We start from the raw sequence: 15,485 nt of genomic DNA, 5'->3' as shown, positions 1-15,485 counted from the left end.
CTCTATCAACAAAGATTAGCTTGGTAGCACAAGGACCCCAGACTCCATTATAACCCCAATGGACATGACCACTAGGGGCGCGGCCATTGGAAGCATAGAGTTTGAATTTCTAGAATTGACATTGGATCATAATAAGTCTCCCAGTGCACTGATATTGGTCAATCCAATGGTGGAAACTGCCATTGTTGATGCCGAGAACTCTGAGAATGTCACTCTGTTCGCAACAACTCACACACTCACAAAGGATATACCGATCAACAACCGTAAAGGCAGAGACAAATGTCCTATGTAAGGATTCATTCTATGGTCCATACCTGCTCCTGTCCCGGTGTCTCTGAGCCTCTTCCTGCTCCCTCTGGTGCCGACGTCTCTGCCGTGCCGTCGGGGTTACCACGGGCGATGAGGAGCACCCGGTCCACTCGGAATCCTCCGTCGTACTTTGACCTCCTCCGCACATGTGCACATCGAAGAGATGCTGCTCCACTGCCGACCTGATGGTCCTCTCCAGAACACTAGAGAGAGATGGAGAGAGAGAGCAGAGGGAGAAAGGATGTTATTGAGAAATACGATATGCACCAGACAAAGCTTCTTCCGCAGCTGTCATTGAAACAACTGAAATAACTATGCTGCATGGTCACCACTATGTCCTCCTGGAACTGTTCATCGTAGTGAGTATATAATATAACTATGTCCTCCTGGAACTGTTCATCGTAGTGAGTATATAATATAACTATGTTGCATGGTCACCACTATGTCCTCCTGGAACTGTTCATCGTAGTGAGTATATAATATAACTATGCTGCATGGTCACCACTATGTCCTCCTGGAACTGTTCATCGTAGTGAGTATATAATATAACTATGTCCTCCTGGAACTGTTCATCGTAGTGAGTATATAATATAACTATGTTGCATGGTCACCACTATGTCCTCCTGGATCTGTTCATCGTAGTGAGTATATAATATAACTATGTCCTCCTGGAACTGTTCATCGTAGTGAGTATATAATATAACTATGTTGCATGGTCACCACTATGTTCTCCTGGAACTGTTCATCGTAGTGAGTATATAATATAACTATGTTGCATGGTCACCACTATGTCCTCCTGGAACTGTTCATCGTAGTGAGTATATAATATAACTATGTCCTCCTGGAACTGTTCATCGTAGTGAGTATATAATATAACTATGTTGCATGGTCACCACTATGTCCTCCTGGAACTGTTCATCGTAGTGAGTATATAATATAACTATGTCCTCCTGGAACTGTTCATCCTAGTGAGTATATAATATAACTATGCTGCATGGTCACCACTATGTCCTCCTGGAACTGTTCATCCTAGTGAGTATATAATATAGAATGGCAGTGTACTCACTTAGTCAGGTCAGATCTACACCGGACAGATGAGAGGTGGTTGCTGTGGAGAGAGAGAAAGAAAATAGTGAAAGAGAGAGAGGAGAGAGAAAAAGAGTGAGAGAAAGAAAGAAAGAGGGAATGAGGGCGAGAAAGAGCGAGAAAGAAAAGAGTGAAAGAGAGAGAGAAAGAGAAGAGAGGAGAGAAAGAGAGAGAGAAAGAGAGAAAGAGTGAGAGAAGGAAAGGAGAGAAAGAGAGTGAGAGAAAGAAAGAAAGAGAGGGAAAGAGGGCGAGAAAGAGAGAGAAGGGAGAGAAAGAAAGAGAGAAGGAAGGAGAAAGAAAAGAGTGAAAGAGAGAGAGAGAGAGAGAGAGAGAGAGAGAGAGAGAGAGAGAGAGAGAGAGAGAGAGAGAGAGAGAGAGAGAGAGAGAGAGAGAGAGAAAGAAAGATAGGAGAGAAGAGAAGAGAGAGAGGAGAGAAGAGAAGAGAGAGGAGAGAAAGAGAGTGAGAGAAAGAAAGAGAGAGAGCGAGAGCATGTTTTAAGACAGCAGAGAGACAGGTGGTCTGAACAGGCAGTCCTCACAGGCCCCAAGGCTCTGTAGCTGACCACAGGCAGCCCTCACAGGCCCCAAGGCTCTGTAGCTGACCACAGGCAGCCCTCACAGGCCCCAAGGCTCTGTAGCTGACCACAGGCAGCCCTCACAGGCCCCAAGGCTCTGTAGCTGACCACAGGCAGCCCTCACAGGCCCCAAGGCTCTGTAGCTGACCACAGTCAGCCCTCACAGGCCCCAAGGCTCTGTAGCTGACCACAGGCAGCCAGGGTGTGTGTGTTATGTATGTACATGTGTCTGTGTGTGTGTGTGCACGCGAATGTGTCAAAACGTCAGCCGTATTCAGCTCCTAAGGAGGCCCTCTGGGAGCAAAGTGGCTGGCTGCCATGGTGACCGGTAAGCTGTGATCGCACGTCTCCCCCTTAATATCAGTCTATTGATACACACACACGTGCACACAAGCACACACACACACCTAATGAAGAGGACATGACAGGCCTTACATACAGTGAGTGACAGCAGATTGCCAGCTCCTCTCTCGTCTGACGTGTCTGTGTGTGTCAGTTTGTGTGGTGTGTGTGTGTTTGAGTGTGAGTGCGTCTGCTAGACCAGGTGATAGTGATATGGCCTACTACCACCTTCCCTTAAGAGATAGCATGCAGTGTCAGCACAGCTATTGAGGCCAGGCGTACAAGGTGGTTTTTCAGTTCAACAACAACATGAATATAGGTCATTACTAATGGCTTTTGGCACCATACTCTAGATACAGTATCTTACTAAATATGAATATTACATCTTATTAATACAAATCTAGAATACACTCCTCAATCCATTTCAATGTCAATAGGAGGCTATTTGAGCTCCAACAGTACCAGGAAAGACCAGAGAAATTCACACAAATACACACAAACATGACTTCCTTCCTTCACCTTGTGTGTGGGGGTACTGAGCACCCAACAATACACAATATTCTCCTTACATCTCATCCATCAGCATCAGTATTGACAGTGATAGCGTGTGTGTGTGTGTGTGTGTGTGTGTGTGTGTGTGTGTGTGTGTGTGTGTGTGTGTGTGGGGGGGGCCAAGGTGAGGATGGACAAATGAGAGAGCTGATGGAGGACAGATCAGAGTAATTATATGGGATTAAAACAGTGATTATAGAACATAGATGAAAAGTGTGTGTGTACGGTGTTAGTGTGTAAACAGAGCATAAAACAATGAACAGTCACATCAAACAAGAGATTAATTGAAGCCAAGCTTATCGCTTATCTGATGCTTATCGCTTATCTGATTATCGCGAGGTAATTCTGATGACTTTTCAAAATGTGTACAATCAACACATTTTTTAGTCCGGCATGTTCTATTCTCGTTCAGTTCTAGCCAAAGGTTTTATTTTAAAACTGGATTAACGGTAAATGTCGCAATGTCCCGAAAATAATTGACTAAAATGGATGACAGTGTCAGTGTTGAAAAGCCAAATATACATCTGGTACCAAATGCTAGGGGTTACAATAACTAACATGTATTAATGTGTCACCAAGATGTTATGGCCCATAATGTGTCACCAAGATGTTGGACACCGTAATATTTTGAAAGGTTAAAATCAATCAATCAAATGTATTTATAAAGCCCTTTTACATGAGCAGATGTCACAAAGTGCTTGTACAAACAAAAATAACTTCATATGTCACGAGGTACTATGGGTCATTTTGACACCAAAATATGCTGAACCAAAATATAAAACACAAAGTGTTAGTCCAATGTTTCACAAGACTAAATAAAAGATCCCAGAAATCTCCCATACGCACAACAACTTTATTTCTCAAATTTTGTGCACAAATTTCTTTACATCCCTGTTAGTGAGCACTTATCCTTTCCAAGATAATCCATCCACCTGACAGGTGTAGCATACCAAGAAGCTGATTAAACAGCATTATCATTACACAGGGGCACCTTGTGCTGGGGACAATAAAAGGCCACTCTAAAAAGTATTGTCACACAACACTGCAGATGTTTAAAGTTGAGGGAGTGTGCAATTGGCATGCTGACTGCAGAAATGTCCAGCAGAGCTGTTGCCAGAGAATTGAATGTTAATTTCTCTACCATAAGCCGCGTCCTACATTGTTTTAGCGTTTTAGAGAATTTGGCACACGTCCAACCGGCCTCAAACGCAGACAACGCGTAACCATGCCAGTCCAGGACCTCCACATCTGGCTGCTTCACCTGCGGGATCATCTGAGATCAGCCACCCGGACAGCTGATGAAACTGTGGGTTTGCACAACCAAATAATTTCTGCACAAACTATCAGAAACCGTCTCAGGGAAGCTCATGTGAGTGTTCGTCGTCCTAACCAGGGTCTTGACCTGACTGCAGTTCAGCATCTTAACTGACTTTAGTGGGCAAATGCTCACCTTCAATGGCTTAAACATGTTTAAGACAAGGGAAGGAACCTTAATGAATAAAGTCAAGGTCACCATTAGAGGGAGACATCATTTGGATATCCTAGTTACCTTGTGATGGGGTGAATCATAGTATTTATCAAACATATGGTAATAAGTACATAATAAGCATGTTATGACAGGTCTTTAATATTTAACCCTATTCATAATGTAAACGCTTCCAAGATGGACAATAAAGTTCTATTCTATTCTGTCTCCTGTTGTGTCTTTTGACAGTACCATATTTATCCTGCAACAAGGGCAGCAGTCGTTAGCCTGTTTACATGCAACCTAAACCTCCCAATGTGAAGTCTCTAGTCTAGTGTAACAACCAGGAGACTGGGAATGCCAACCCCATGCCAAGTAGCCTCTGTCCGGGCACAGCAGCGGGCAAAAGGGGGGCAAGTACCGGTAGGCTACCAATCCATTCCAGGATATGACATCACTGTCTGGAAAGGGATTATATGTACCACTGAGTTTAGCTATTAAGACCTTCCGCCCACTCTAGACACGTACATGTAACAAGCCTGGAATGAGGTGAGGCTTGGGTAGCGTCTCAAATGGCACCCTATTCCCTATTTAGTGCACTACTTTTGACCAGGACCCATAGGGCTCTGGTCAAAAGTAGTGCACCTAGATAGGGAATAGGGTGCCATTTCGGATGCAGGCTTGGTGTGCAATGAATATGCCCTGTGGGTCGTGAACTGTCAAACAGTCGGCCCCTGGCCATGACCTTCCCTTACCACAAGAGGAGCATACACGGTTCTCTTGACTGTCAACAAAATAAGAGACTGTGACTCAGGATCCAGAACCACCATCTTAAAACAGAGACAAGAGAGAGATCCAAATCCAGGACTGAGAGCATTGTGATAAACACTTATTTCATGTTAGATAAGTAATGATTCATTTAGGTTCATTTAAAGTTTTTCCATCAGCTGGCAAGCCAACAACAAGAAATAGAAATAGTAGCTATCATTATAACTAGGCCTTGGGTAGGTATCATTATAACTCAAAGCAAACCACAGGGTGGAATTGGAGTCAGATAATCAACATGGTTACAATCATTGGAGACCTATTTGTGCTCCAATACTGTAGTCATGGTGACAGACCAAAGCACCACAACAAATGTCCTACTGGGGACCTACTTCCATGGCAGAGCGCTCCACCGTGTCTTTATGGAGATGAATTGGTTAGACGGTGAGGCTATAGGTTGCATCCCAAACTACACCCAATTCCCTTTATAGTGTCCTTGTCAAAAGTAGTGCACTATATAGGGAGTAGGGTGCCATTTGGGACGCTCCAGGTTACTTTTACTCTAGCTAACAAGTGAGTGAGTGAGTGAGTGAGAACGCTATGCTAAAAATGTTAAAATGTAGAAGTGCTAACAGCCCATTAAAAGCTGTAATATCTAATTATCATTGAAAGCAAGTCTAAGAAGCGATAGATGTTCTATGTGCGCTATTTCTATGCTTCCCATGCTTAAGTTTTTGCATGTTTTACTTTTTGGTTTTGTACATCAACTGAAAGTACAATATTTTTGGTTATGGAAAATATATTTCACAGTGGGGTGGCAGGTAGCCTAGTGGTTAGAGCGTTGGACTAGTAACCGAAAGGTTGCAAGATCGAATCCCTGAGCTGACAAGGTAAAAATCGGTCGTTTTGACCCTGAACAAGGCAGTTAACCCACTGTTCCTAGGCAGTCATTGAAAATAAGAATTTGCTCTTAACTGATTTGCCTAGTTAAATAAAGGAAAATATATATATTTCACAGTGGTTTAGATGGTACAAAGATTGTACTTGCTTGTTTTGTCACAAACTGAAATTAAGCAAACTATTAGAATTTTAGCAACCAGGAAATGGCGGAGCGATTTCTGCATAGGGCACCTTTAAAGGAGTATTTGCAGTGTTATGTTTATAGTCTATGGGTCAGAGAGTGAATGTGATGTTCTAGAAGGAATGGGTGACCCATGTTAATCTAACAGTCCAAGTGGTGGGCTACCAGGCAACAGGCATCTCCATGGAGCCACACATACAAACATTGATGCACACACACGTACACACTGACGTACACACTGACACTGACACACACACACACACACGCTAGAAGGCAGTAAACATAGAGGAAAAACTCCCAGAGTCACTCTACAGGGGGCTTGAAACAGACCAAACATTAAATGAGACACATCCAACTCAGTGTGTGCGTGCCCAACATACAGGGATTCAACTAATTCAGTATTACACCACAGTCACTTATTAGCCAGGATTTGATCACCATAGAAAGGATACATGTTTGAAAGGTGAGCTTCTGTTTCTGACTGGGAAAGGATTAAGCTACCCTGTGGTACCCACGGTGTGTATGTGACGGAGAACAAGTAGACACTGGACTTATTAGAAAGCATGACTCACTTAAGGTTGCGTGAGGAAGAGAGAGAATTACTGTGCAGGGTAGCACATAGCCTGCCTATGTGCTAGACTGCCTATCACAGGTTGTGTAGTGGTAAACATCAGTCACTGTGGTAATGTTTCTCTTCTGTAGTGTCAAGGTCTTTGGCATCAGGGGTGGACTGGGACCAGAAATCGTCCCTAGCATTTCTAACACACCGGCCCATATTTTTACTTGATACCCCCCATACCAGCCCATTTTTATCCTCGAGGCCTCCACACTAGGCTTGGGCGATATACCGTTTATACCGTATACCGGAGTATTTGGAAATACTGGCTGTGCTATACCACTGCAAGAAACCTAAGATGTGTCAAATAAATTATATCCAGCTCAGGGCTCCAGCTATGCATTTGGTTTGCTAACTTGCTAGATGTCAAGATCAAGCTTCTTGGTTACAGCAGAGCCATTCAATCCCCTCCTGGGTCAAGATCCCTGTTGCCTAAATTGTTTTGTGCGTACCCAGTATGGTACAGAAACGGAAACCAGCCCATTTGTCCCTTGAGGGCCCCGACAGGCCCACTGGGCTAAAAATGGACCAGCCCATCTGGCATTTGCCCGTAATGCCAGATGGCCAGTCCACCCTTGTTTGGCATCCTTCATCATCATATACATTATGGCCTCTGAGCAATCACCATCGATGAGCGAAATCATTGTGAAAATATCAGATGTATGCTACTGGTCACGGTCTTGAACACATAACTAGGTATATGTGAAGGATGAAACCTGTTTAGGGTACATTTCAAAGGAGAAAAGGCCGAACGAGGGTCTGTGCCAAGGCTTATGAACTTACTATAGAGTTCAGCAGGTACACTCAAACGATCCGGTTCCATTAAGAACCATGTTGGTCTGATGTCACTGTATGACAGCGTGTCAAAGCAGTTCATGATGGGTATATGTTTTGGTGAATATTTCCATCAAGTAGAGGTGTGACAATTGAGTGGATTGTCAAACTATGTTGGGAATCTGGTTCCGCACTATAGATGTAGTAACATGAAATGTTCTGTTATATGATATATTTGTGAAGCTATGTACCTATTTCTTCAGATACTTTGTCAATACAGTGATGGATCAATATCCAGATGTATGAAACAATGGGATGTACTGTATGACAACTGATCTCATTTGAGATGTTAAATTGTATAATTTCAGGAGTACAGTGTGTGGGCCCGTTGGAGAGGTCAATATCCAGAATGACCAGCATGATAACAATAAACAAAAAGGTGTCCGTCTCAACCTCAGGGTTGACAGAGATCCCTTTCTTCTCACGACTATACAAATCAGGGAAATGTTTTGGTTTTTACAGCTTTACGAGAAGCCTTGCTGGACCAGAGACCGCGTGCTCACACTGCCACCATCATAACAACGACAGCTTGCATGTGCACAGCATACCCCCTCCCTCCCCTCCTCTTTCTGGTGGGCCTATTGTTTCCTATGTTAATGCATTGAGATGGCATGAAATGCAGCGGATAGGCCCCATGACCCCACATCTCCATAATAACATCCTGTCGACTTCTTTTCTCAGGACAAAAACAAGACCAGGACCTACCTTATGTAGAAAGGAGATATGGGTCTGCTGTCTTCCTCTTGGGAGCTGAAATGCAAAAAACAACAACAAAAAAAACAGTTAGGTTTTAGCCACTGTGAGAGTGATGCAATATTACATATGAAGCACACTTTATTTTCCCTCCCTTTCTCTGCACCTCAGTGGTTTTTTTAGGGGACAGAATGTCCTTTTGTCTCTGGAACAATAGCCACCTAATGCTCCAGTCAGTTCAGTACGTTTTGTTAAAGCTTGTCTCTGGGAATTATTAAAGCGACAGTTGATGGGCCGTGTGTGCCCTCCTCTGGTTTTGCTCTGGCGGGGCCTGGGCCAATAGTTACACATGACAGAAATGATGCAACAAGAACGGGAACTTCTTAATGTGGAGATTGCTTAACATGTACATATCCTGAAAATTACTTTAACCTGCCGAAGGCCTTACTACCCTATACATCACGTAGCCTACAGAAGCATGTGTGTGATTAACATAGTGTATCAAATTGCTGCAAAAAAGGCCTAAATATTGCCACGGAAAGGGTTACATAGCCTTCATAAGGAAGCCAAACCTCAATCACCAGTCCCATTTTCTCATAACCATGGGCTACAGTACATGAATGTTGGCAATTGTGCCAATAAACAACAGCTAATACTGTCTAATCATGGGTTGTAAATAGGGTTAGACACTTTTGAAATAAACAATAGACTCACTAATACACACAAGACTGAATTGTGGTTAAATGGGCCATGGAGAAAATATTTGGACTCTGTGTTTTTGGGTACGTGCAGTAGCTCCAGTAGTCTAACGGTAAGGAGGGTGTGAGTATGTCACCGTCTAGGGCTGAGAGGGGAGAACATACCACTGGTTTAGCTGTCCGGGGTGTAAAGGCCGAACACCGTACCAAGTTCAAAACAGAGGATTTAGGTTTCAGTTTGTCAGGAACCGAAATGGGCCGAAGTTCATTCAACTTCAAAAGCTTACCATATCACATGATCTGGCCTCTATCTTGAAGAATTCTGAATGAGTGTGTGTATGTGAGATTCTTTTCTTCCCTTAGCTCCTCTAATACAACCTACGTACATAGTCTATGAAATCCCCCTTCCGGATCAACGTACCAAGAGCACCTCACAACAGCATTTCACAATTTGTACGTATTGCTAGTGGAAGCCAGCCGAGAAATGTTTCCCTATACTTAGTCCGTGTTAACCAGTCTGGCAAGCGTATTAAAATAATGTGTGCTGTCACAAATGGTTGCAAACGGAAATCCTGCTTACCCACTAAATTACTTAAGGAATAACAAGTGGCTTTGTTGAGGAGACTTAATCCTCGCAGAGGTGACGGAAAACTACCAAACAACTTGGCCAGGCTGGCAACCCTCCACCATTTTGTAGACAAATAAATCATCTTTATTTCATTCAACTCAACACATTTTTACTATAGTGCCCTATTGACCAGGTTGTTTAAATAATGGTTTCTCAATACCGTATATCAGTATAAGGACAATTTGTTTGACACTACCATTTTCACATTTGACCCATTGGTCATATTCAAGCTCACAGAATTAATTTCAGGTTCATAGCCTTGCATTATTATATGGATGTGGCTACTAGCCTGGAATCTAAACTTTGGTTGAAACTGAGCCATATTCCGTTTGGGTTCCAGTCCAGGTGACTCCATGTCCAAAAGGAGGATCTTACTGGAGTATACGTTCTCCTGATTGGAGGTCAGTGTTCCAGCCCTCATCCCCTTCTCCTCTGCGCCCGCCAGGCCTCTTCCACACTACTTTAATAAGGACGATAAACCATAGCCTGCTTCATGGTCCATTCTTAGAATGTTTGGAGAATAGAACCTGCAGTGTACCAAACCTAAAAAGCTTGGACCGGTTACCTACTTGAGCCCCTATTGGTGTACACTCTCATAACCCAAGTTACAGACGGTACATTCCACCATAGACCAAGGTGTTAAGGGAATGCTACCATAAACCCATCACGCTTCAGAGATTACCACATTTTTGCCAAAGGGGCAATGGGGGAACATGTTGGAACTCTGGAGAGAAAAGTAGCCAATTGTGAATGTGCAATATGGTTTGTAGGCAGCTTTCCTTCTCAACCAGTAAATCCGTTTTCAATGCATTTCTAGCAGAGTAATGAAAGGGAACAGCTGGCGAGAGCACAGTGATATGCTCATATGATCATCCAGATTCATTATGTTGAGAGGTACCAATGACCTTGACCTGTAGTTGTACTGTGGTTGACCAGTTTCAGCTCTTCACGTTGACATTATGGCCATAAACCAGGTCAACAGGGTTAAATCACCATGGCAGCAGGAACATGGCGACTTCCTCTTACTAAGCTACACTGAACAAAAATATAAAACGCAACATGCAACAATTTCAACGATTTTACTGAGTTACAGTTCATATAAGGAAATCAGTTCATTGAAATAAATTAGGCCATTACTATGTTGGTCACAGATACCTTTAAAAAAGGTAGGGGCGTGGATCAGAAACCCAGTCAGTATCTGGTGTAACCACCATTTGCCTCATGCAGCGCGACACATTTCCTTCGGATAGAGTTGATCAGGCTGTTGATTGTGGCCTGTGGAATGTTGTCCCACCCCTCTTCAATGGCTGTGCAAAGTTGTTGGATATTGGCGGGAATTGGAACACGCCGTCATACCCATCGATCCAGAGCATCCCAAACATGCTCAATGAGTGACATGTCTTGTGTGTATGCAATTCAGCTTTCATGAACTGTGTACAGATCCTTGATACATGGGTCTGTGCATTATCATGCTGAAACATGAGGTGATGGTGGCAGATGAATGGCACGACAATGGGCCTCAGGTTCTCGTCACCGTATCTCTGTGTATTCAAATTCCCATTGTTAAAATGCAATCGTGTTTGTTGTCCGTAGCTTATGTCTGCCCATACTATAACCCCACCGCCACCATGGGGCACTCTGTTCACAGTGTTGACATCAGCAAACCGCTCACCAACATGATGCCAAACACGCTGATGTGATGGGCTGGCGTGGATAGACGTGGTCTGCGATTGTGAGGCCGGTTGGACGTACTGCCAAATTCTCTAAAATGACGTTGGAGATGGCGTATGGTAGAGAAATTAACATTGAATACTCTGGCAACAGGTCTGGTGGACATTCCTGCAGTCAGCATGCCAACATGCATGTGTGAGACATCTGTTTAATCAGCTTCTTGATATGCCACACCTGTCAGGCGGATGGATTATCTTGGCAAAGGAGAAATGCTCACTAAAAGGGATGTAAACAAATTTGTGCACAAAATCGGAGAGAAATAAGCTTTTTGTGCATATGACAAATTTCAAGGATATTTTATTTCAGCTCATGAAACATGGGACCAAAACTTTCCATGTTGCGTTTATATTTTTCTTCACTGTAAATGGTCATTAGTCAACACCAAAACACCAGCTGATAGCCTACTTGTAATAGCAGAAAATGGCCATCACATCTACAGATGGGCCTTTAGAGAGTGAAGGGTCAATGACAGACTTGGAAGTCAAACATGGCAGAAACCATGGCAACTAGCGTCTTCTTGACTAGTGCCATTGTAGTCTCATCTCTTACGATACATTTCTGAACCCCCCTCATAACCTATAGGCCGGTTCAGCAGCCAATAACATTTGAGCAAAGTCTCTGACCCTCTTCTGAGCCAATGACACCTATTTGAATCAGAATTGATATCCTCTCTCTTTTTCTGCAGATGGGGACCATTGTAGGAGTATCCAATAGGTTAGTGTGGTTGAGGACAGAACAGGTACGTGCCAGCTACAAGGGTTTTCCCTCCTTAAATCCAAGCAGACTTGTTGGATGAGGCTCCCTGTTGGCCAACAATAACCTCCCCAGTGTCTGACACACACAAACACACACACACACACACACACACACACACACACACACACACACACACACACACACACACACACACACACACACACACACACACACACACACACACACACACACACACACACACACACACACACACACACACACACACACACACACACACACACACAGAGAGAGAAATCCATTGAAAGCTGGTTTGTTTCTAAGAAAGATAATGGGTCACAAGTCAGTGAACCATGGCAACTACATACAACAACCAGCATGTGCATGTAGCCTGTATCTAGAAGAGACTCTATGAGTGCCTACGTGATGTGATAGGTAGCCTAGCAGTTAAGAGCATTGGGCCAGTAACTGAAAGGTGGCTTTTTTTCAATCCCAGAGCCAACTAGGGGTGGGGGGGTTCACATGCCTTTACTATGCTGGCTTGTGCTTCTGATTTGAGACATGAGGATGAATTGATAGGAGCCTTTGTAATGATGAAGCATCCATCCCGGTTGCTAGACAGGATCAATGTCTAAACCGTACACAGAGAGTGGGCAAACATTTCTTCACAGTCTCCTAGTGTTACAACGAGTTGATCTCTGATGATGCAATACCTCTATGTAGTATCCTAGTGTTCTCTGATGATGATGTAATGATGATGTAATACCTCTATGTAGTATCCTAGTGTTCTCTGATGATGATGTAATGATGATGTAATACCTCTATGTAGTATCCTAGTGTTCTCTGATGATGATGTAATGATGATGTAATACCTCTATGTAGTATCCTAGTGTTCTCTGATGATGATGTAATGATGATGTAATACCTCTATGTCGTATCCTAGTGTTCTCTGATGATGATGATGCAAGCCCTTATTCATGGCTCAAAACCTGCTTATATGCCGGTCATCTAAGCTGACAGGTGGAAAACGTAGCACAGTGAAGTGCAGACTAATCATCTGAATCAATTGATGGAAAATGTGTAATTGTAGTTGTTTTTTAAAGGGGAGATCTGATAAAGACTAGCATAGAAGGATGAAGAACAGAAGTAGAGAGGGGACAGAGAAGTAGAGGAGGGGCCAACAGGAGATATTCTAGCCAGTGGTTACAATTTGACCCCAGAGAAATCTCAACTGATAACCAAATCAAATAAAATTTGATTTGATTTGTACCAGTCAGCTATTAGATTAGCTACTAGCCTATTAGCATCCCAACAAGAGACAGGGTTGCTTATAAAGGCTACGAGGGTCTCCCTGTCACGCGATCCCCAAATCGGCCATCCGATACCCCAGACTAGGGTATTTTTAAGGTATAATCCTTTAAGCCTCCGATAGATTTACTGTCCCTATGAAAGCACCTGTTGCTATTGCTAGGGATAATTAGGTCATGATATTTATTTAGATGAAACTCTCTTTAGATGCACAATGTCATCTTCAAGAGTGTCCAAATGAAAATGCACTAAAACAAACAATACTTAGTAACAATAATAATATGGAACTACTGTCCTTTAACAATAACATTGAAATAATAATAATAATAATAATAATAAATAATAATAATAGTAAAAAAGCCCTGTAGAAAGTCCCATTTTACAACCTAAAAAGGAATAGTGTTGATTTGTCATAGGTTATCTGTCAAACATTTTACTAAAGTTGTGTCTTGTTGATACAAAAAAACACTGTACAGTTGAAGTCTCTCCACTGGCTTCCAGTTGAAGCTCGCATCTGCTACAAGACCATGGTGCTTGCCTACGGAGCTGTGAGGGGAACGGCACCTCAGTACCTCCAGGCTCTGATCAGGCCCTACACCCAAACAAGGGCACTGCGTTCATCCACCTCTGGCCTGCTCGCCTCCCTACCACTGAGGAAGTACAGTTCCCGCTCAGCCCAGTCAAAACTGTTCGCTGCTCTGGCCCCCAATGGTGGAACAAACTCCCTCACGACGCCAGGACAGCGGAGTCAATCACCACCTTCCGGAGACACCTGAAACCCCACCTCTTTAAGGAATACCTAGGATAGGATAAGTAATCCTTCTCACCCCCCTTTAAGATTTAGATGCACTATTGTAAAGTGATTGTTCTACTGGATGTCATAAGGTGAATGCACCAATTTGTAAGTCGCTCTGGATAAGAGCGTCTGCTAAATGACTTAAATGTAAATGTAAGTCGGAAGTTGACATACACGTACAGTGGGGAGAACAAGTATTTGATACACTGCCGATTTTGCAGGTTTTCCTATTTACAAAGCATGTAGAGGTCTGTAATTTTTATCACGGGTACACTTCAACTGTGAGAGACGGAATCTAAAACAAAAATCCAGAAAATCACATTGTATGATTTCTAAGTAATTAATTAGCATTTTATTACATGACATAAGTATTTGATCACCTACCAACCAGTAAGAATTCGGGCTCTCACAGACCTGTTAGTTTTACACTGCCATGCTACCTGTCCCAGACCTGCTGTTTTCAACTCTCTAAAGACAGCAGAAGTGGTAGAGATACTCTTAATGATCGGCTATGAAAAGCCAACTGACATATACTCCTGAGGTGCTGCTCCCTCGACAACTACTGTGATTATTATTATTTGACCATGCTGGTCATTTATGAACATTTGAACATCTTGCCCATGTTCTGTTATAATCTCCACCTGGCACAGCCAAAAGAGGACTGGCCACCCCTCAGAGCCTGGTTCCTCTAGGTTTCATCCTAGGTTTTGGTCTTTCTAGGGAGTTTTTCCTAGCCACGGTGCTTCTACACCTGCATTGCTTGCTGTTTGGGGTTTAAGGCTGGGTTTCTGTACAGCACTTTGAGATATATCAGCTGATGTACGAAGGGCTATATAAATAAATTTGATTTGATTTTAATTTGACTGTGCCTTTAAACAGCTTGAAAAATTCCAGAAAATGATGTCATGGCTTTAGAAGCTTCTGATAGGCTAATTGACATCATTTGAGTAAATTGGAGGTGTACCTGTGGATGTATTTCAAGGCCCACCTTCAACCTCAGTGCCTCTTTGCTTGACATCATGGGAAAATCAAAAGAAATCAGTCAAGACCTCAGAATTTTTTTGTAGACCTCCACAAGTCTGGCTCATCCTTGGGGGCAATATCCAAATGCCTGAAGGTACCACGTTCATCTGCACAAACAATAGCAAGCAAGTATAAACACCATGGGACCACGCAGCCGTAATACCGCTCAGGAAGGAGACGCATTCTGTCTCCTAGAGATGAACATACTTTGGTGCGAAAAATGCAAATCAATCCCAGAACAACGGCAAAGGACCTTGAAGATGCTGGAG

General features: G+C 43.1%; 1 protein-coding gene across 1 annotated transcript in view; it reads right to left on the bottom strand.

Moving 5' to 3' along the window:
• LOC118383878 (protein FAM13A-like) overlaps window positions 1-15,485 on the bottom strand; it is an 83,654-nt gene that overhangs the window by 24,816 nt on the left and 43,353 nt on the right. Inside the window, 3 exon segments of the mRNA XM_052485239.1 lie at window positions 315-512; window positions 1,376-1,417; window positions 8,331-8,375. Coding sequence (XP_052341199.1) covers window positions 315-512; window positions 1,376-1,417; window positions 8,331-8,375 — 285 coding nt within the window.

Source organism: Oncorhynchus keta, chromosome 29, assembly GCF_023373465.1.
Source record: "Oncorhynchus keta strain PuntledgeMale-10-30-2019 chromosome 29, Oket_V2, whole genome shotgun sequence".
Lineage (NCBI taxonomy): Eukaryota > Metazoa > Chordata > Actinopteri > Salmoniformes > Salmonidae > Oncorhynchus > Oncorhynchus keta.
This window is presented reverse-complemented; position numbering and strand designations above follow the sequence as displayed.